This window comes from Macrobrachium rosenbergii, chromosome 15 (assembly GCF_040412425.1).
Source record: "Macrobrachium rosenbergii isolate ZJJX-2024 chromosome 15, ASM4041242v1, whole genome shotgun sequence".
NCBI lineage: Eukaryota > Metazoa > Arthropoda > Malacostraca > Decapoda > Palaemonidae > Macrobrachium > Macrobrachium rosenbergii.
The window spans coordinates 3,553,798-3,578,245 of record NC_089755.1 but is presented as its reverse complement, the minus strand read 5'-3'; the positions used below and the strand labels follow the sequence as shown (position 1 = coordinate 3,578,245).

At 33.5% G+C, this 24,448-nt stretch overlaps 1 protein-coding gene across 1 annotated transcript; it reads left to right on the top strand.

Moving 5' to 3' along the window:
* Positions 1–10,248: 10,248 nt before the first annotated feature.
* Positions 10,249–12,024, top strand: LOC136846850 (SCAN domain-containing protein 3-like). The gene has a single exon (XM_067118119.1). The coding sequence runs from the start codon at positions 10,249–10,251 to the stop codon at positions 12,022–12,024; it is 1,776 nt and encodes a 591-aa protein (XP_066974220.1).
* The last annotated feature ends 12,424 nt before the right edge of the window (positions 12,025–24,448 follow it).

Genomic DNA, 24,448 nt, shown 5'->3' with positions numbered 1-24,448 from the left:
TATTCTACAAAGTTTTCATTTTAATTAATTGCGCTTTTCGACTGTAAACATGTAATTGAAAATAACATTTTTTCCGTCCAACTTTACTTTTAATTAGGCATTTTAACTACCTGCCAATCTGTTTCTTCAAAATCAGCGGCCTTTTCATACCAAACAATAAACCCATTCTCATAGAATCTATAAAATTCTTTTCAAGTCAAGCCCCACTTTTTCGACATATTGGACACGAAGATGGGTCATCGCCCGGCCGAATTTTATCGTCGACAGTCCGAATGAACGGACCTCGCAAGAGGAACAAAGTACTTTCCGATGACCGTGTCTGAAAGGGAGGGGAGGGGGTTGGGAGTGCAATACGCCATCAGAAATATTTTTGGAACTCTTTGGTGCGTGATTTATGAACGTGAATGAGTATTGCAATGTCCATACTTGACAATTATATCTTTCTTTGTACTTCTATATAATTCATCTTTATTGAAGATAGTCATAGCACTAATAGTAGTTGATTTAGGAACAATAATAATCGTTTTCTCACGTTTAATCTAGCCAACCAGGTTTCGTTTATGTTTTCAGAAGTCTTACAGCATCTGATGCTTGACACAACCAGTTTCATAAGAGTGCGACTGTTTTTAGGTTATAAATCCCTTCAGTTATTACTGGCTCTCTTAATATAATGGCCATAGTTTGTAACTGTTCGGTTATTTCGGGTGTCTTTAAGTAGCCTTACTCCAGTCATATTCTCTTTCTTACGTCCGACTCCCCCACCCTCTCCAGACAATTGTTCCATAGGTGTTCCTCGTGTTACACCTTTCAGACCTTTCTCCTCTCAATTTCCGTTTCAGCGCTGAATGACCGCATCATAGATCCCAGCGCTTGGCCGTCGCCTTAAATTCTGTATACTATTCTATTCTGTTCTGTCCCGTAAATACATTCGGTTGCGTCCTCTCTGGCAAAAGAGGTCACATTTGATATTAATTCTCTGGCGCCGCCGAGACATCTTAAGGGACACCTTGACTGTCAAGAAAATCGTCTCTGAACTTTATTTTATAGTGTGACGAGTTCAAAAGCGTATTATTACTATTATTATTATTATTATTATTATTATTATTATTATTATTATTATTATTATTATTATTATTATTATTATTATTAGAATAGTTTTACCAGACCACTGAGCTGATTATCAGCTCCCACAGAGCTGGCCCGAAGGATTTGTTTTAATTTGAATTTTTTTATTTATATTCTATTAGTTAAATTATAGTTTTTTAAAAACTCTATAACTGGATTAATGTCAAATGTTGAAGCTTCTGACAAAATTTCGCTGATCGATTTATTTCCAAAACCTGATGTTTATCTGCTGATGAGACTTTGGAGATAGCAAATGGCCTCTTGCAAACACAAGCCTGTAAATGTATAGATTAAAACGGTGGAGTCTTTGGCGCTTATACGAATGTGATTTTTTTTGTTTACTCACAAGAATTTAGCCACAAATGTCGTTCAATATAGAATCGCTGTGCCTTGGGAATAACCTACGCACAAAGGATATTATAACTGGTAAATGCGTTAGACCCGGCTACGACTCGAACATGGGCCTTTAGTTTAGAAGCAACGGTAAATAAACGACTTTCACCTCTCAAAAGCATTCGACCGTGTTTGCCATAAAAAGATGTTTGATGTTTTAAGGCAGAGAAAAGTACCACTCTATATAATAGAAACACTGAAAAACTGATAAGCAACCCAAAGGTTTAGAGAAACATGGGGAAACTCCCTTTCCTCACCATTTCAAACAAAATGTGGCATTAGGCGAGGCAGCGTTCTGCCTGCTTTGTTATTTGCAGTTTATACGGACGATTTAAGCAGAAAGTACTTTAAAAATGCGGGAGGATGTACTGTAGGTGAGAACAGAATTAATCACATTTTATATGCTGATGACTTAATATTACTCAGTCCTTCTGTAAGAATATCACCTTATGTTTAACACTGAAAAGACCAAAGTAATGACAGTTAAACCAAACAGATTCATTAACTAGGGAGATCCGGAGCTGTACGTGGATAAAGAGAAGTTGGAATTCGTCCAGTCCTTCAGATACCTGGGTATGCTTATCAACTGTGATCTTAAGGACGATGAGCATATCACCTCATTAGACCGCGGGCAGTGTATGAGATGCAATCTATTGCTCCGGAATTTCTATATGTGTGACAATAATGTTGAAGTTCACCCGCTTAAAACTTTCTGCACCCCGCTCTTTGGTGCTCCACTCGCGCTGGAAAGTAGAAAGGACACTCTGAAAAAACTTCGTCACTGTTATAATAATTCCCGGAGACGTTTTATGAATATTGACAGGTTCTGTGGTATTTCTGAACATTTTGTTAAATTGGGTATTCCTACATTCCAAGAACTTTTAAGGAAAAATACAGTTAGTTTGTTCCTTTGGCTAAGTAAAGCAGTTTTTAATTGTGCTTTTTCTAGAAGGTCAACAACATTTTTAAAATGGAGTAATCTTATTTTTTAGTGAGGCATAAAAGCAAAAAATCAGAAGTCTAGTTTATAAAAGTTCTTTTATATTATGTAATTTACTAAGACTTAAAAAAAATTTTAATAAATGTGAAATTATACTTTATAAAGGTATGAATATTTATGCAATATTCTCTGTAAAGTCTTTTGTAAAGTATATGGGAAAATTTTTGTCTAATGCACATGGCTGATAGCTGGAATAAAGGATCAATTCAATTCAATTCAGTTCAATTAGACATTACCAGTAGAACCCGTTATAAGTGAAAGAACCATTTCACTGTGATTGACTTCAATATTGTTTTTGGAGGCGACATTTCCGTTTCAGCGCTGAATGCCGCATCATAGGTCCCAGCGCTTGGCCTTCGCCTTAAATTCTATACTCTGTTCTATTCTGTTCTGGTAAATACATTCGTTTACTAATTAGGACTCTGGAATGAGGCTCTTGATGATATCTCTCACCTGTGTCCCCCCCCCCCTCACACGAGTTCTCGAGTTTATTGAAAATGCAAGAAGGTTCTGCCTCATTTATGTGGGTGTGGTCGTGCTTATGTTTTTTGTTTGGGAAGTAACATGAATTTGTTTGTTAACAACACGAAGACAGTTCGTTGATATATTGAGTGGAAGACTGGTTAATAGTTAAATGAAGATAGTTTTATCTATGTACAAGCATATCTGTACATACGTACGTACGTACATACATACATACATACATATATATATATATATATATATATATATATATATATATATATATATATATATATACATGTATACACACACACACACGTATATATATATATATATATATATATATATATAATGTTAAATGACCCTAGGACAAATAGGGTCATCTTTTATTGCTGTACCTGTTTTAAGAACAGGATCAAACATCTTCCTTTCCTAAGACGTCTCTGGCAGCGGTGGCTCCCTGGGTCAACAAATTCCTTCTCCTTTGCCGACTTCCCTCACTAAACCTATCTTTACACAAAGGCTACTGGAGTTGAACACTGAGAAACAAAATTAGACTTTATTCGCAAAGTTAATGAAAGTGATTCAGCAAAAGCTATGATCACGAAATGGAATGAATTCCACCCCTACAAATAGAAAACATCACTAAAGAAAATTCTGATTCACAAACCTTCAGGTTAACGACTCTGAACCAGCTAATACTAGTGACTAATACCCTGGTCACCAAAGTAAAAAGGTCATAATTATTCTAGACCACAATAAATGTCACATGGTATGTAAAGAATAAACACCACTTCCAAATTATTCGTCCTCACAAGACGAACTCAGAATTCTTTCCATGGCGACAAATAACAGATTTTCCAGTGGTGAACCTTCACAACCGCACCACTAACCAAATCAGACCCAGTCTCAAAATGAAGTCCCCCTGCAAGTCTATCTCCTGGATAATATACCATTACGGAGCGCAACACCCATACGCACTCACACTGTCTCAATGAACTTAAATCCTGATCATCGTCAGGCAAGCTCACATGCATGCATCAGACACCTCGCTGTATCCAACTGTGCAAACCTCCAACGTCGACACAAATGCACCTGCACCGAAGTGTCACTGACAGGCTAGCACATAATTCGTCCACTGTCGTCCAAGACTTTATATATATATATATATGTATATGTATATATATATATCTATATATATATCTATATATATATATATATATATATATATATATATATATATATATATATATATATATATATTTATAAATATTTACGCTGTTCGCCCTCGAACATTTAGGGATAGTAGTATCAGCCTGATCAAGACAGGAAATTGCTTTGTCCCACGCTAGGAGCGTCTTCAGTTCAAACTTTAACGTCCGTTGAAAAGGATAGGTAGCATTTAGCCATTTTCCCCTATAGGAGAAATTTCCATATTCAACTTTAAGAATAGGTGGTCCTAAAGTCCTTTTTTCCTTTCTACCTGTCTCTCATGGCGAATGTTTTTAACAGAGCATAGACGCCTAAGGCATGACTGTAGGCCTGTTTTTGACCCAGGCCGGTCAGGGGACAGAGAGAAACTAGCCGCCGTCTCGGGCAGACGTCTGGAAGGTGGCCCTGTCCCCGTTCTTTTTCTATTATGCTATTAGTGAAGTGAAGAAGCAATTGCGAAGCCCCTCCCGGCGGTGTTGGTGCGCACAACGTTCGTCCTAAGGTAAAGTCGCTTTTTGTTCAAAACTTCGCCCATTCTTTTATCTTTTTTCTGTATTTCGCATTTCTTTTGTTTCCTCCTTCATCCCCACTTACTGTATATGTGTTTACGAAGTCTAGATTAAGCCTCATTATTATATTGTTAGCTTCAACCCCGTTATTCCAGTAAAATACCTATGATTTAGGTAAGCAAAATCAGGTTAAATCTCGATGCTTTTGTATGCCTCGCGTCCGAATGTTTGGAAGAACCGTTATGTTTAAAATCAAATTCATCTCAAATATTCTTGTTAAGGTTAATTACCCTTAACTGGCGACCTTTGGCTAATTAACGACTGTCTTTGAGGTTAACTTTTGGCTTCAAGTGGCAGGTTACGTGTAATCTTGGTTTGCAGGGCCGTAAAAATTACGTAAATTGAATAATACATGATCAACCAAGACCCTCACATGTAACAATATATATATATATATATATATATATATATATATATATATATATATATATATATATATATATATATATATATATATATATATATATATATATATATATATATATATATATATATATATATATATATATATATATACATATATATATATAGGTCTGCCTTGTTCTAATCACAATTTTTTTTTTTTTTTTTTTTTAACGTTAGTTTAACCAGACCACTGAGTTAGCATCAACTCTCCTAGGCTGGCCCGAAGGATTAGACAAGCTATTTAAACTCTCTAAGAATTTAATTATAACTAGTGACTTATGTTAATCTAAGAATTAATTAAGTTAATTAGGAATATTTTATAAATTATTCTATGAATCTTATATTTTAAGTTAATTAGGAATATATTATAAATTGTTCTATAAATCTTATATATTATCATATAAATGATTAAATTTAAGGAATTTTAAAATATTAAAAGTGAAAATTTGTCATTTTCTGACAGTATATCTTTAAAAGAATATCTTTTAAATAAAATGTCTCTTTGGATTCTATATTTTGGACATACCTTTAAAATATGCTTTACTGTTATTTGTACATTACATATTTCGCACATAGGTATAGGGGCATGGGGGTTACTCATCAGGTAACCATGTGTCAGTTTAGTGTGACCAATTCTTAGCTGTGTCAACATTACTGAAAACCTGCGGCAATTCTGATAAGATGATGGCCACGGGTCTACAGTTTCTTTTATTTCTCTTAATTTATTGTTAAGATTGCTTTCCCTCCAGTTATTTTGCCATTTCTTCTTAATCACCACTTTACTGTATCTAGTATAATCTTCTAATGGTAATAATTCTGCTGATATTGGCAGTGTTCTAGCCTCTTTTGCACAGGTGTCAGCTTTTTCATTGCCTTCTAATCCTATGTGAGATGGTATCCAACATAGAGTAACAGATATCTTTTGCATTTTCATTTCATGTAATGTATGTCTAATTTCATTTACAATTTTATTTTTGGAGTATAAGAGTTTATTGCATTTATTGAACTTAGTGAATCGCTAAAGATGGTTACTTCGTTAAACTGGTTTTCATATATAGTTGTTAATGCTGTTTTTACTGCTAGTAATTCAGCAGTGAACACTGATGCTTTGTTATGTAAAGAGGCTTGGCTCTTTATATTGTTTCCGTAAACAGCGAGTCCAACTCCCATATCATCTTTGGAACCATCAGTATATAAATGATTATTACTGTGTACCTTGATATGTTCCAGAGCATACAGTTTCATAGCAAGTGGGTTATTCAATTTATTAACTGGTATTGTACATAGTTTGTTACATATCTGGGGAGCACTTATCATCCATGGAGGCATTATTTTGTTAAAATTGTAAAATCTAATATTATAAAGATCATTGTTAACAAATAATCTATTAGCTCTAATAGGGAAGGATGGGGTAATTTTTGTATTCCAGAAACAATCTGGTTTTTAAATAAATCTTTGGTTTTTGCTGGACTATATAATTTTTTAAACCCTGCACATTGTTGTTATTTTGAATTTATAAGATAGTGGCATTTCTCCACTTTCTACAATCAAGGATTGACTGGTGATGATTTGAATGCTCCGGTGGCTAACCGAATCCCAAGATGATGTACTGGATCTAGCATTTTGAGAATAGTCTCACTAGTAGAACTATAAATTGGACTGCCATATTCTAATATTGTTAGAACTGTAGCCTTATAAAGTTTCAATAAAATCTCTCTGTCAGCACCCCATGAAGTGTGGGCTAATTTTTTTAATATATTTAAAGATTTCAAGGCCTTTGCTTTGGTATGTCTTACATGGGCCTTCCAGTTCAAATGATTGTCAAAATATAGGCCTAAGAGTTTGACTTCTGGATAAAACTGGATGGGAGTGTTATTCATGGTAAGAACTATATCTTCGTTTCTGAGCCAACGTTTATCCCTATAAAATGCTATTGCTTGTGTTTTTTCATCAGAAAATTTAAATCCAACAGATAATGCCCATTATTCAATTTTATTTATGGAGATATTTAAGATTCTTTGGATGTGGCGCAAGTTGCTTGAAGTGTAAAAAATGGCAAAATCATCAACATATAAGCTGTTATTTACATCTTTTGGAAGTGTTTTAACTATATTATTGATAGCTAGTGCAAATAATGTGCTGCTTAGTACGCTTCCTTGAGGGATACCTTCTTTTATTTCAAATGTTTCCGATAATACCGTTTCAATTCTAGTTTGAAATGTTCTTTCTGTTAGGAAATTTCGTATGAAAATTGGGAGTTCACCCCTTAGATTTACGTCTTATAGAGTTTTTATAATTAAATGTCTCCATGTTGTATCATAAGCTTTTTGAATGTCAAATAAGACTGCAACAGTGATTTTCTTTTGTACAAATCCTCTTTTGATTTGATCTTCTAGTGATGTTAGTGAGTTTAAAGTTGAATGATTTTTCCTACTTCCAGACTGAGTGGCTGCTAAAACTTTATTTTTCTCTAAATACCATATGAGTCTATTATTTACCATTTTTTCCATGAGTTTACAAAGACAACTTGTTAGCGATATAGGTCTATAATTATTTACTGATGTTGGATCTTTGCCAGGTTTGGGTATAGGAATTACTATAGCATGTTTCCATGCTTTGGGAAGTAGTTTCTTTTTCCACAGGTGATTATAAAATTTCAATAAGTATTCTTTGGCTTTAATGTTAAGATGTATGAGAAGTTCAAAAGAGATATTATCTTTTCCTGGGGCAGAGTTACTACAAGATTTTAATGCAGCATCAAATTCTTCTAATGTAAATGGGACATTGTAGTATAGTTGTTGACTTGTTTCAAAATTAATTATAGTTTTTTCTTCATTACTTTTTCTATTTCGAAAATGTTCGCCTAAATTCAAGCTATTACTTATTGATTCTAGGTGGCGACCTATTATATTTGATATTTCTTTTAAATCATGAATTCTTTCTCCATTATGTAATATTGGGGATCTAGGTGATCGACTATATTTGCCATTAATTTTCCGAAATCTATCCCACATTTGTTTAACAGTGTCATTTGAGAAATTGGAAACGTAATTATCCCAAGATGACTTCCTATTACTAATAACTTTTTCCTGAATTGAGCAGATATTTTATTCAATAAAGGTTTGATATACTCAATTTCCAATGCTATTAATACTAAGACTTTCAATGTATATCTGTTACTTTTTGTATAATTTGTTATATCTTTGGTTTAGTCTGTCTAATCGTCTACTTATTTTGTGCTTCAGTTTGATAATTTCTGAAAGTTCTGTAGACCACCATGGAACAGGATTTATTTTTGGTTTATAAGTAGTCATTGGTATTGATTTGTGTCCAGAACTAATTACAAAATCTGTAAAATATGAATTAATTTCGTTGTGATCATTGTTACTTTGGAAAGGGGAAACATTTTTGTAACTAAATTATAATTTTCCCAGTCAGCTTTTTTAAAATTAAATTTTGGTATAAATTGTTGATGATTATCTTCAAGACATGTGATTACAATTGGGTAGTGATCACTGGTATAAAGATCATCTAGAGCAGTGTTACTCAACCAGGGGGGCATGCCCCCCTAGGGGGGCGCAAGAGGATTCAAAGGGGGGCGTGAGCCTCAGGAGAATAATGCAGCTATAAATGAAAAAAAAATAAGTTGTGTTATTTTAGACTAGATCAGTTAAATAAAAAAGACATTATAGTAAAAATATAATAATAATAATAATAATAATAATAATAATAATTATAATAATGGTAAAAGTTTTATATAATAAAGTAATATCATCGTTACTAATTCATGCTTTCTCCTTCCACGTAGGCTACCGTAGAGTACATTGCCTGTCGTGGACGTGTATAATACGTGTCCCTTACTGGTGAGCTATGAGATCCGTTTCTCACACCCAGTCCCACCGTACACACTATCAACACAGTCCCTGTCAACACTCCCAGTTTACCACACATGTCCGAAAGTATTTGAACATTTCTTCCTTGCCGTTTCTACAGGCGAAATTGTTGAGGTACATTATCTCAGTTTCTTATCGACCCATTAACATTGTCAGGTTTGTGAGAATGTGAATGAAAGAAAAGGGGAGAGATATATTCTGGGGATTAATTTTTTTTCCTATCAATTATTTTTGACTAGTTTTGTTTTCCCTGTGTCGTTGATGGGCTGCCCTGCATTGGTGGGATTATTGTCCTTTATTTGAAAAAAAAATATATCAGTTTCTATGTTTATCAATATACCGAAATATGTTGAGAGACCGTTGCTAAGATTACTGCAAAATTTTGAAGATGTATATTTTGTTTTATTTATTTTTCCTTCATATTGTAAAAATCATAAGTTAATGGTCTCAAATTTTACTATTTACAAAAGAAGATGTACTAGTAACCACCACTTCATGATTATCTCAACCATATGATCAGTGACCGAGTCAGAGGTAGAGTCAACTGAGTAGGGCTGTATTAGAGAGAGAGAGAGAGAGAGAGAGAGAGAGAGAGAGAGAGAGAGAGAGATTCATGTGTATATATATATATATATATATATATATATATATATATATATAATATATATATATATATATATATATATATATATATATATATATATATATATATATATATATATATATATATATATATATATATATATATATATATATATATATATATGTATATAAAATTTAGTTATAAATGTTTGTATCTCTCTCTCTCTCTCTCTCTCTCTCTCTCTCTCTAATATATATATATATATATATATATATATATATATATATATATATATATATATATATATATTATTTCCTCTCCTTTTTTCCTTCTTCTTTTCCTTCAAGGTTAATTTAACGTCCAAGGCTGGATGTATTTCTTATATTGTCTCAATTTTCTGCCAATCTCGTGTTTAGCCTCAAAATTTTCAAAAAATTTTGATATATCTTTCTCCTCTTTCTCTGTCCTTCTCACTCATTGATCATGTAACTGTGATAATCATACTGTGGTGGTTATCATCAAGAGGTGAAAAAATACCTTAATTTACAAATGCATATTATCTTGATCGCAGATACGTTTTGCCAGTTTCACTCCAACTACGTTGCAATGAGTGCCAAGAAGCGGAAGTATAACGAAGATTATATTCGTTTTGGATTTGTGTCCCTCCGAAAGGGTGACACAGAGGTCCCACAGTGCGTGATATGTTACAAGACTCTGAGCAATGATGGAATGCGACCCTCACGCTTGGAACGCCACCTGCAAACAGCACATCCTGGTCTAGTTGACAAGCCAAAGGCATTCTTTGAAACAAAAAAACACACCTTGAAGCAAGTGAAAATGGATGACAGCGGGGTATTTCGACAACAATCATCAAAGGTTGTTGAGGCTTCTTATGAAATTTCCATGTTGATTGCAAAGAGCAAGAAGAGCCATAACATTGGAGAGACTCTCATAAAGCCAAGTATACTATGTGCAGCTCAACTCATTCTTGGTAAAGATAGTGCAAATAAGCTTTCCCAAATTTCCCTGTCAAACGATACAGTCCAGAGAAGGATCCATGAACTGTCTCAAGATATCAAAGAACAAACACTCGAACTAGTAAGAGCCTCGCCTGTTTTTGCAATCCAGTGTGATGAAACGACCGATATCGCTCAGTGTGCTCAGTTCTTGATGTATGCTCGTTTTCTGTCAGGCAACAATATAAAGGAGGAAATTTTGTTTTGTTGCCCCATGGAAAGTTGTACAACAGCAGAAGCCATTTTTAAAGTTACATCAGACTTTTTTAAGGAAAATAAACTTTCTTGGGACTCACTAATAGGGGTGTGTACTGATGGAGCCCCAGCCATGGTTGGCCTGCGTTCTGGGTTCATCACAAAGGTGAAAGAAAAAAATCCTTCTGTAATAAGTACACACTGCATAATTCACCGTGAATCTTTAGCATCCAGAACTTTGCCTGATGAAATGAGGGATGTTCTAAACGTGGCTATAAAGGTAGTAAATTTCATCAAATCTGGAGCCTTAAACAGTCGTCTCTTCAAATTATTGTGTAAGGATATGGATTCTGAACATGAAGCCCTGCTTTTTCACACAAACATACGATGGTTATCAAAAGGAAACATGCTTGAAAGGCTTTATGAGCTACGAGAAGAAGTAATAATATTTCTAGATTCACAGCAGAAGGCAGCCCTTCATGACAAATTCAAGTCTGACAGCTTTCAGATAATTCTAGCTTACTTGGTGGATATTTTTGAATCTTTGAATGCAGTGAACCTTAAACTACAAGGGAAAAATATCCACATCATCTCTCACCACGACACCATTCGAACTTTCATGGCCAAACTCGACCTCTGGAAACATCGAATTCAGCAGGGAAATGCAGCCAGTTTTAGGAACTTAGATTCTGGGCTCGCTCATGGTAACCTTGACCCTGAGTTAAAGATCCTTATAATCACTCATCTAAGCAGCTTGAAAGCAGAATTCACGAAATACTTTCCAGACATAGATGACATGCGTGAATCCTGGAAATTCATTAGGAATCCTTTTCAGTGTGAATTCGCTGATGTTGCTGAGGAAATTCAAGAGGAGTTTCTTGAGTTAAAGTTTAATTCCACAGCTAAGGATGAATTCAACGATTTGGATTTGGAGACATTCTGGATTAAATACCATTCTGTGTACCCTCTGATCTCACATCAGGCTCTTCGGGTTCTAACAATGTTTGGATCAACGTACCTGTGTGAAACTGCATTTTCTACGCTCACTGCTATAAAAACAAAATACAGAAACCGCCTGGATGTGGAAGATGATTTATGTTGTGCACTCTCTAACATTAAACCGCGTATTCAAGATCTGGTATCCAAGAAGCAGTGTCAGGTATCTCACTAAATAAGTTAAGCAAGTTATCCTGTAGAAGTGAAAATGTCAATTATCTCACTTTATATCCTACTTAGTAAATTGACTATACAACCCATAAGGCTTTTTTTATTCCTTTTCATATAAAATCTGCAAGTGAAATTTATCTTTATATGCAGGGGGGGCGGGCGTGGCGAAAAAAAAATAATTGTGGAGGGGGCATGGTAGTAAAAGGTTGAGAACCACTGATCTAGAGTATTCCACTCCAATCTGTCTACTAATGAGGTGGAACAAATAGACAGGTCTACAGATGACAGGGTCCCATGAGTTTTCGAAAAGTATGTTGGGGTTTCATTTTCATTTAAACAACAATAGTTGTAATTAAGTATTAGATTTTCTATGTCTTTACCTGCTCTATCTGCATCTATGATACTGGCATCCCATAAAGGGTGGTGAGCATTAAAATCACCTAAAACTAAAATAGGTTCATTGAACTGTGATAAAATGTTTGATAAATCAGCCATATCATAATTTTCATTAGGTTGATTATAAAGATTGCAGACTAAAAGCTAGATTTGTTTGTTAGATGCAGGCGAATTGACGAAATTTGAAATGAATTACTATTAACTGTAATTTTATCATACGTTATGCGATTATGAACATATATTGCTGTTCCTAACTTGCCTTCTCCTGAAACGGAGGAGGCTAGAAAGTAATTACATATTGATGGAACTGGATCATTAACATGTTGTAAACATATGCACATTGGTTCATGTTGTTTTAGGAGTCTTTGTATTTCACCCAAGTGCAATCTTGTTTTCAAACCATTTATGTTCCTTTGAATAATAGTATAATTGAATAGGATGAAAGTTAAATGATTTTGTATAGTTGATTATTAATTTTTCCAATAATTTTTAAACGATGGGTAATTATTCTCTTAATTAGATTTAATTTTCTTTTTGTTTTTTTGACATTTCTGTGTAAACTTCTGAATCAATAGATAATTTAATTTCTTCTTGTCTGGTTAAGAAATTGTCTAATACTGCTATTTTACTCTCACGATAATATAGCAGTGTCCAATACACATACAATCTTTGGTATGTGATTCTAGCTGACTTGAGGTATTATCTTTTCTAGTTAAGAAATTCCTTATTACGTTTGTCAATTTTTCCTTATTTAAGGGTTTTGTTTCTTTGCAATATTGCAAAAAGCACTTATGGCATCCACACCGTTCATGATGAGGTTCAGTTTGTGGTGTTATACCTTCTTGGCTACACTGTTGACAGTCACAATTATCATTTTGCCTTCCTTGGATTGACTGAATTTTGTCTTGAAATTTACTTGGAAACACTGGTGAAGGACTTATTTCATCAATGTTATCTAAATTAGTGGATGTTTTCCTGTTGAGTTTGGGCATTTTTTTTTCTTCTTGGTGTCATTGGTGTTGACCTGAGTTTTTGGGGGAGAAATTATTTCTCTACCTCGTTTTCTTCTTGTTTCGTCAGCATGATTTTCTTCCTCTTCAGAGTCTATTGATTGCAATTCTTCATCTTTCATTAGTATTTCATAAGGGTTGCTTATTAGTACTGTGTTACTAGATTCTCTAAGATACTTTATGTTAATTTCTGTCTGTTGACCTTGTCGTTTCTTTATCATTTGCTTTTTCAGGTATTTTAACATTTTTCTTGGGTAATACTTTTCCTACAGCATCTCTATATGATTTATTTCTAGCAGGGTCCATTAAACCTCTTGATTTCAATTCTTGTTTTCCTTCTGGAATTGACATGCCAGACCTGCTTATTAATAATTTTAGTTCTGTGTTATATATGTAGAATGGGCATATCTTTGATCTGGCATGGTGGTCTTGCCCACAATTACAACATTTTGATGCTCCACAGTTCCAAGTGGTTTCGTGATCTTCTGAGCTGCAGAATGCACAAACTGGATCGTTTCTACATTTGTTTTTGTGTGACCATATTTAGAGCAGTTTGTACATTGAAGAGGCTTTGGTATATGGGGTAATACTCTCTTCTCTGGCCTTCTATTTTAATATTAGGCGGGAAGAGTCTGGCCTTCAAATTTAATTTTAGCTATTCTCAATTTTTTGCCATGATGCCTTTTATTTGGGATTTCATATACTTTTACGTTTACAATATTGGGATATCTCATTTTTAATGAGTTCAGTAGTAATGCCTCATCTGGTAGGCCATCACTATCATTATTGGGTGGTAACATTATTGACTAGGTCAGAGGAGAAAGGGCGGTCAGAGACCGACCTGGCAAGGACTCTGCTCTGTGTCCGGCTGGTAACGAACTCCTCGCTTGCCCCTTGGCCTGGGAGTCTGGGACTTATATAGCTTTCCTTCCCGCCTTTCAGCCCCAGTCCCGTCTGTGGGTGATCGTCCGTTAACTCACCAGCTCCCGTTCCATGTCTTGGTGACATCCACAGAAGTGGCGCTGGAATAAGGAGATGATACAACAGTACCCATGAGAAATAAAAGGCCGACAAGGCGGGATAATAGGCTTAGAGACAGGGGTGGAGATTTTTGTCAAGACTGTGAGGATTTAGCTGGCACTAATGTTCAGGGGTGTTTTGACCACTTCCCTGTCCTTCAATTCTGGATGGTCATGAGTCGACTCACCGTCTTTAATCTATGTTTTTAGTTTTACAATACTTTTAGTACATGGAGCTTTCACGTGCTATTGCAAAGAACAATGGCACGTTACAATATATATATATAAAAGCAAGTTGATGGTAAAATTTTATATAAGCCAAATCGTTTCGAATCGGAGTAAAATGATAGCGTCCAGTTTAAATGCTTCTTGAAGTGTAAGAATGATTATGATATGACTAAATTAAATCTATATTTTTGTTTTCAATACACAATTCAACTTCTTTAAATATTTTCAGTACTTGATCCTTTTAGTTTAAACGATGCTTTCACGGGAAGATCTTGTGGCAAGAGAAACTTGAGCATTGGTTCGATAGATCGATTTCGTCCTCGTAAAACACCACAAGATTGTTAAGGTGTCATTTGGAGGGGAACAGCCAGGATTCACGAGATAGACAGACAGACAGACAGAGAGGGAGGAGTATTGATGGGATTATGCTTAAACACACACATACACAAAACATAATACATTATACATATACATATATATATATACATATATATATATATATATATATATATATATATATATATATAATATATATATAATATATATATATAATATATATATATATATATATATATATATATATATATATATATATATATATATATATATTATATATATATATTATATATATATATATATATATATATATATATATATATATATATATATATATATATATATATATATATATATATGTGTGTATATATATATGTATATGTATAATGTATTATGTTTTGTGTATGTGTGTGTTTAAAGCATAATCTCCATCAATACTCCTCCCTCTCTGTCTGTCTGTCTGTCTATCTCGTGAATCCTGGCTGTTCCCTCTCCAAATGACACCTCAACAATCTTGTGGTGTTTTACGAGGACGAAATCGATCTATCGAACCAATGCTCAAGTTTCTCTCTTGCCACAAGATCTTCCCGTGAAAGCATCGTTTAAACTAAAAGGATCAAGTACTGAAAATATTTAAAGGAAGTTGAATTGTGTATTGAAAACAAAAATATAGATTTAATTTAGTCATATCATAATCATTCTTACACTTCAAGAAGCATTTAAACTGGACGCTATCATTTTACTCCGATTCGAAACGATTTGGCTTATATAAAATTTTACCATCAACTTGCTTTTTGCATCACAATACATAATCTTTCCCGTTAGATATGTAAGTTATTCTAATAACAAATTTCAGTTTCATGTACAAACACTCACATTTTGACCTCAAGGTGAAATTCCTTGACTTATACAAGTATTCTTACACAGAATAGAATGCTTACAGCTGAAGAAAGTTAAGAACATAACAAAATAAAGGGTAATTGGAAAGCAGATAAATATATGTACTTTAACATTGATTTACACGAAAGAATTTAGCAACGATCAAGATATGAAATAGCCATTTAATTCTTTCTTCTTCTTATAATGTCATGAACTTGTTGTCTTCATAAAAGTTACCAAAAGTCATATCGAATGTTCCTGAATACCTATTGAGCTATTATCTCATTTCACTTTACTTATAAAGTAAGTATTTTAATCAGAAATATAGTCTGACAATGACAGGAAATGATTTACATATAAATTCAATTCTCGACAATCTCTGATAAAAAAAATAACTTCTTTTTATCATTCATCCAACAAAGACGTCTTCATTTCTCGATATATTCATATTTTGGTGGGAAATTCAGAGGCTTTAAATAGCGTCATGCTGGAATGATATATGTGTCATGTGAATATGATAAATAATTTTCATGAGGATTAATATTCTGGGACATCAAATGTCCGTAGCGAAAACCAGAAGCCTCTGAGTCTGCAAGTTATTAAATCTGAACATACTGTTAACAATATGATACTGCGTTTCATTTTCTCTCTCTCTCTCTCTCTCTCTCTCTCTCTCTCTCTCTCTCTCTCTCTCTCTCTCTCTCCTGACGTATTTTTTCGTTGGGAATATTGAAGGAAAATATTCTAGATATAACTTAAAATCTTGATTTTGCTATATATTGAGAACTGTTGTTGACATAAGAAACTTGAATAAATGATTTATGAAACTGTTGTGACATTTTCACTTTTCATTCTCAGTTGCTGACAGAGATTCTTACTTAAAGTCAGTTTATGATTATGAAAAATGTTATTGGATCTAATTTCTTATGTATTGAGTCAGTATTATCAATGCAAACCTATCAATGTTCTTTCACAGAGTATTCATGAATTGCAAAAAATTGCAAAAATATTGAGCCATTCATTTTCCCTTTTTTCACTCATCTTTACTAATAACTCACTATTTATACAACACTAAGATTTCAAAACCAGTTTCTTGAAGATGCGTTTGAACATTCATTTATATTTTAATAGATGGTGCTGAGGAGATATGAACCATCATTAAAAGCGTTGATTTTTCTTATTATTTTACATTTTCACAACACTATAACTTTTCCAAAAGACTTATTTTTTTTTTTACTTTGGCATAGGAATCCAGAAAACGTTTTTTAAAAATCATTTAAAAGCTGAACAGTCAAAACTCACTGAGCTTTGAAAACTGCCACCAATCCCCACATAAAATTTTTAGATAATTTTTGCTTGATTTTTCTTTTTTTTTTTTTGCAGGGCAATATACAGTTCATATGGATCAGATGTTTAAAAATCGCTTAAATAGATCTATTGAAAATAATGGAATTGGACCTTTTCGAATTTTGAAAACTCTGAATGTGAGTTCTGGAATTTTTTTTTTTTTTTTGCTGAAATTTTAGAACATTTTATCGAGATTTTTTAAACGTAATATACAGTTCATATGGATCAGTTGTAAAAACTTTGTCTAAATACCTTATTGAAAATAACTGAATTAAGACCTTTTCAGAGTTTTAAATCTTTAAATCTGATTTCTGTAATTATCTGTTTTATTTTTTTTCTGTTAACGACCCTTGTTACTCTGAACTCGTTTGTAAAAACATTCTGACAGGCTTTTGTTTACCTATGAATTTCAAGAGATTGTACAAAACATGGATGGGTGACCACCAGGAAACCCCATATAACATCAGTACATGGGATCTTAAACATCACTCGGACAGGGTATCGGCCTAGCAGCCTCATCCCAACACCACATGCTGAAACCCAACGGGGTAGCACCTTCTGAAGTGTTCCCTTCTAAGAGAAAATGTTTATGGTGAAACAAGCCTTCTTCTTCATCATGGGCGGAGACAGTCCGGACAAACAGTTGCTGGGAAGAACTGCCACAATATTTTGGGCCAATGAATAATTTGCATGAAAAAGTGTATCTTAGTTTAACCAGACCACTGAGCTGATTAACAGCTCTCCTAGAGAGGGCTGGCCCGAAGGATTAGATTTATTTTACGTGGCTAAGAACCAACTGGTTACCTAGCAACGGGACCTACAGCTTATTGTGGAATCCGAACCACATTATGACGAGAAATTAATTTCTGTCACCAGAAATAAATTCTTCTAATTCTTCATTGGCCGGTCAGAGTCGAACGCTGGGCCAACAGCGTGCTAGCCGAGAGCTCTACCCACCCCTCCAATGAATGGCATTAACCATTTATGTATGAATGTATGTATGTTTGTGTGTGTGACAAATATCTATATATGTCAATAGATAATGTAACACATGAGAGCATTGACTTAATAAAGAATACAGTCAGAATTTATAGAATTTAACGAAAAATGTCATCGACAGACATTGTGGAACTGCAGGGGTGATACTGACATTTGCATCCAAGGTGAAGAGATCCTGGATGCTCACATCTCTTATGGCAACGCTTGGCTGACTCCTGTTTGTGTTGCTTGATCGAATATCTCTTCGAGTTTGCGTATGACAAAAGATGCAAAACGTACGCAAGCACACACAAACACACACACACATTGTAAATAACTAAAAACGTGTCTTGACCGAACAATAAATATGATAAATATGCTCATTATAATTCTCTTCATCTCTGGAGTTTCTGATAGAATTTATTTTCCATGCTAGACTTACTTTGATGTTTATTTTTACGGGAGACACTTCCTGAAAGATGGAAGTTGGAAAACGCAATTGATGTTGTGTAAAATATCTAGAATATTGGACCCGATATCTACCATGATATTTCAAAGCTTTTGCAGTATTGAAGTTAATACCAAAATTGTTATTATTTATCTGCTTCTTGAGTCTAAACAGAATTATTATTCCACTTACGGTTTTTTTTATTCGTAAATACCTTTGACGATGTTAAGGTTAAGAATCTGACACATTTTAAGACAGAGTAGGTATCGAAGAGAATTTCTAATTCCTTACAGAGAAGTACTGGAGTTGTTTAGCTATGTCAGCTATTATGAAAAATGAAAATTCATAGAAAATCATAACTCATATTGAAATCAAAAGCCAGTTGTCAAAACAAAATATCATTATAGTCCAAAACTTCAGTCTAAAGTAAACTTCGCAGATTATCATTATAGTCCAAAACTTCGGTCTAAAGTAAACTTCACAGATTAAATGACCAAACTCCAAGAGAAAGTCCTGTGAAATTATATGTCAAGGTGACTGACACATTTCTAATCTGACGACGGAGGTTAAAGATCAGAGACTCGGACGCCACTGAAAACAAACCAAGATTGAATGCAAACTGGAACTGAATACAAAGTAAGACTTAAGAGCACCAAAGAACACCTGGGCTGGAATAGAATTCCCAGATTTTACTGAGTATTCCATTCCAATTTTTCCTTCAGCCAGGAGGAAATTATAAAAGGCGATAGGACTCTCAAACCACATCCAGTGAAGGGAAGCTGTTTTATCATATCTGGGTAAAGTCTGAAGACGGTGACGAGAATGAAAAGACTGAATAACAGAAAGTGTTAGGAAATTCTGTTCTGTAAGGTCTCACATTGGGTTGTGTATTTAGAAACAAAAAGTTAATGACAGACGGGGCATCTTATGAGTATTCTACTTATACACAATAGGAGGTCGGTGGGAGAGATTTTTTTTTAATGGCTGTAAAAGCATTTTCTCTGAAACACTTTAGTAGCACTTGATAGTAAATTTTGTTCTGTAAGTTCTCATAAGTAGTCACGTATAAGGAAATAGATTATGATAGACAGGGCTTCTTGTAAGTATTGCTTATACAAGGAGGACGTTTGTGGGAGAGATTTCTTAAATAGTGCTAAAGTACTTTACTCTGAAACACGTTGGTAGCACACAATCCCTTGGTATTGAAACTCAATTCTTTTAGACCCAACAATAGTCTGAAGAATTTGTTCAAAACTCACTCTCACACACACACAAACACACACATATACTTACACAAACACAAACCCGCGTCAAGTAAGGGGAACTGAGACCACAAGACTTCCTCCTCTTCAATGTATTCCAGTTGCAGAGGCTGTAACAATTCCATCAGCAGAAGAGGAATGTCTGACATACCTCATTGCATATTCTATCTCTCTCTCTCTCTCTCTCTCTCTCGCTGCCTTTGACGAGGGCGCCCGCGTGGTTGGTCCTTCTGTCGAAATGTGGACACGTCAGGGTAGATTTTAGTGTGATAGTTGCGTCTGAGAGAGAGAGAGAGAGAGAGAGAGAGAGAGAGAGAGAGAGAGAGAGAGAGAGAGAGGGTAGGTAGGTGAGTAGGTAGAGAGAGTAATTGACCCCATGCTTGCAGAGCAAATGTAAGGGAAATGAAATGTTCTAACTAATTTTTATCACAAAGCCTTCAGTCTTATTATCCTTACTTTTTATGTTCTTTTACAGAAAGATTTTTAAACCAATAATTTAGCCATAATTACTATCCAAAGGGCGAAGCTTAACAACGAAAGCACTTTAAATAGCCACATCATTCTGTCAATTTCATCTAGTAAATAAAATAAATAAAAATTATTATAAAAACCATTAAATGTAGAGTAAATGTCCATTAAATCGAGCGGCTATAAAAATATTTATTTTCTGGTCTTTTGGCTGGAGAAAATCTAACGACCCTAATACAAAGTTAATGGAGGCTTTCAAGTGTACTTAGATTATTATTATTATTATTATTATTATTATTATTATTATTATTATTATTATTATTATTATTATTATTATTGTTATTATTATTATTTGGATTCCAGCCTCTTACTCAGCTTTATTATCGAATTACCACAATTCTAGGTTTTTTTACATGGACTAGGAATTTGTTTAGGAAGGAGTCTGTGTATTCCAGGATTCGTTTGAAAAGATTTGATTTTTCATTACTGTTAGAAGAATGTCAGTTTCAGCTTTACATAATATATATTCCTGGCCATTTACTCAAAGTGTCATCATAAACTTACCTGCAAACATATATATATATATATATATATATATATATATATATATATATATATATATATATATATATATATATATATATATATATATATATATACATATATATATATATATATATATATATATATATACATATATATATAGATATATACATATATATATAGATATATACATATATATATATATATATATATATATATATATATATATATATATATATATATACATATATATGTATATACATTATATATATATATATATATATATATATATATATATATATATATATATATATAGATATATACATATATATATGTATATACATTATATATATATATATATATATATATATATATATATATATATATATATATATATATATATATATATATATATATATATATATATATATATATATATATAAAATCTGTGAAGGAAGTCCAGATAACTAATGACAGACGTCAGTCTTTAAATAAACACAAGCGAAAATTGCCTCCATTTACTTTCCATTTATTTATTTGTGTGTCACATCAGGGTTCCCCCATAAATGGATTGAATATGTATAAGTTCCATTACAGTTTATAGATTAGTATGCACCCAATTGGCATTTATGTAATCTTTTACTTATTTATTATTTATCTCTATATTTTGCTTATTTATTTACAGGAAAGTGTCTTGTGTAAAGAATTGTACAATAACTCATTCCTTCCAATAGCAAAATTAGTTATAATCTACAGAGTGCCGAAATAATCACAAACTCAGCCCTTTGGGCGTGTCTGTGTGTGTGTGTGTGTTTGTGTAATCTTGCTTTAGGCTGTTTCCACGAGCATATCAGTTACGATACGTTTAAGGAAAATATCCTTAAAACGAAAGGATGATTTTGTGAGTAAAACGACATTAAGGAATCTGAATCCATTACGACCAAAGTGAATGTCTTATACAATACACCAGGCGGGAGAAAAAGCTCTCAAATTCAGTCACAAGTTCTGAGAAGTCTCAAAGTTTCTTCACAAAGGGAAACTATTCTGCAGGAGAGAGAGAGAGAGAGAGAGAGAGAGAGAGAGAGAGAGAGAGAGAGAGAGAGAGAGAGAGAGAGAGAGAGTAATACACAATAATAAACAAAGACAAGAGGGCAATATACCTTTACGTGTGAGGATTATTGAAGTCTCTTTAGTTCCCCTGTACCCAGAGGAGAGATTTAAAGAACAACTTTCATCCTTTGTTCTCTTTTGTTTATTGTCTGTCCCTTTTCCTTCCTTTGTAGGGATGGTAGACTAAGGAAGATAAACAGTGCTTCTACATAAAGATAACTCGGATGCCTCCTCTTGGGGGGGGAAAGTTCATTTCGCCTGTTTTGTTTTTGCTTTGAAAGAAACTAAAATGAAATGTGTAGAATAAAGTTTGGTGTTAAATTTTCCTCCTGAGGGACAGAATGTTACGAGAAACGGAAACAGGAAATAGGTACTGAAAAAGATTTCTAATTACAAAATACCTATTCGAGAAACAAAAAAATTATCTCTGCTTAACAAAACGTCTTAGTCATTATTATTATTATTATTATTATTATTATTATTATTATTATTATTATTATTATTATTATTATTATTATTATTATTATTATTATTCAGAGAATGAACCCTATTCACATGAAACGAGAAGCCCACCAAAGGGGTCATTGACTTGAAATTCAAGCTTCCAAAGAATATGGAGCTAATTACGAAGTAAGAGAAGGTAAAGGGGAGTACAGAAGGAAGAGATCTCACTTATTAAAAAGAAAAAAGTAAATTAATAAATTCATAAATAGAAAACCATGTTTTAAAATGCAAGGAGAATTCGTCATTATCCGGACATTGAGACACTTGTATAGGTATGCTCTTAATATCAGTCAAGTTAACACAAGTTAACAGATATTTTCTATAAGTCCCTTTCATTCTAGAGAATTGCCAGTTTACATAATAATAATAATAATAATAATAATAATAATAATAATAATAATAATAATAATAATAACAATAATAATAATAATAATAATAATAATAATAATAATAATAATAATAATAATAATAATTCGAGAACACGAATAATACTGAATTGCAATACTGTTGGCGTAGTGAAGAAAAATAACAAATATTGTCAAACAAAAAGCCTTGCGCTAAGAGACATTGAACAACAGAGAAGCGGAAATATGAATAATCCCAGTAGGATATATTTAAAACAAAATTTATGGTCACAGAGAGAGAGAGAGAGAGAGAGAGAGAGAGAGAGAGAGAGAGAGAGAGAGATAATCTTTTAGACTCAAAAGGACAGAACCATTACAGTGGCCTGGGTATTGCTTGGGCAAGGTCATTCGAGTGACGCCCAATGCAAATGGGGGAAGCTCCATTGGGTATTCAGGTGGGCAGTATGGGCACAGGTGGCAGCCTCTGATTGGTCCATTTCATGAGGCCCCTTTGGTGGGCCGATGGATTTTGGGACTCGAGATGTGGACATCGGGTTACGATTCAAGGGTTGTGTCTGCGGTGTCCGGATAATGATAATATTCTCCTTCCAGTTTAATACATTTTTATCTATTTATTATCTGTAAATAGATAATAAATAGATAAATACTTCCTAATTAGAACCATATTCTTTGGAAGCTCGAATTTCAAGTCAATGGCCCCTTTGGTGGGCTTCTTGTTACATATGAATAAGGTTCATCTTCTGAATAATAATAATAATAATAAAAATAATAATAATAATAATAATAATAATAATAATAATAATAATAATAATTTGTTAAGTAAAGATACAAAGAGAATTTCGTTTCTTGAATAAACATTTTATAATTAGGAATTTTTTTCATGTTTTATTTCCTATGTTTCTGTTGCTGGTGACATTCTGTCCCTCAGAAGGAAGATTTGATACCCAAAGTTTTTCTACCAATTTCTTTTTAATTTCTGTCAAAGAAAAAACAAAACGAGCGAAATGAACTTTTCCCCCAAAGGAGGCATCCGAGTTGTCTTTATGCAGAAGCCTTTTTTGTCTTCCTTTGTCTACCATCGCTACAAAGAAAGGAAAGGGGACAGACAATAAACAATAGAGAACAAAGGATAAAAGTTGTTCTTTGAACCTCTCTCTTCTGAGCACAGTGGTTACAACAATAGAGAACAAAGGATAAAAGTTGTTCTTTGAACCTCTCTCTTCTGAGTACAGTGGTTACAACAATAGAGAACAAAGGATAACAGAGTTGTTCTTTGAATCTCTCTCTTCTGGGTACAGAGGAACTACAGAGGTTTCTCTAAGTCTCGCACCTAAAGGTAAAATGTCCTTTTGTTTTTGTTTCTTACTGTGTATTACTCTCTGTCTGTCTGTCTGTCTGTCTGTCTGTCTCCTTCTTCTTCTCTCTCTCTCTCTCTCTCTCTCTCTCTCTCTCTCTCTCTCTCTCTCTCTCTCTCACAGTATTTTAAGCACGTTACTCTAGATTTCACCAGTAATATAAAATATGATATTATACAT

What these genes read in the sequence shown, in the direction of transcription:
- LOC136846850 (XM_067118119.1), top strand. Translation starts at nt 10,249, where the DNA reads ATGAGTGCCAAGAAGCGGAAGTATAACGAAGATTATATTCGTTTTGGA.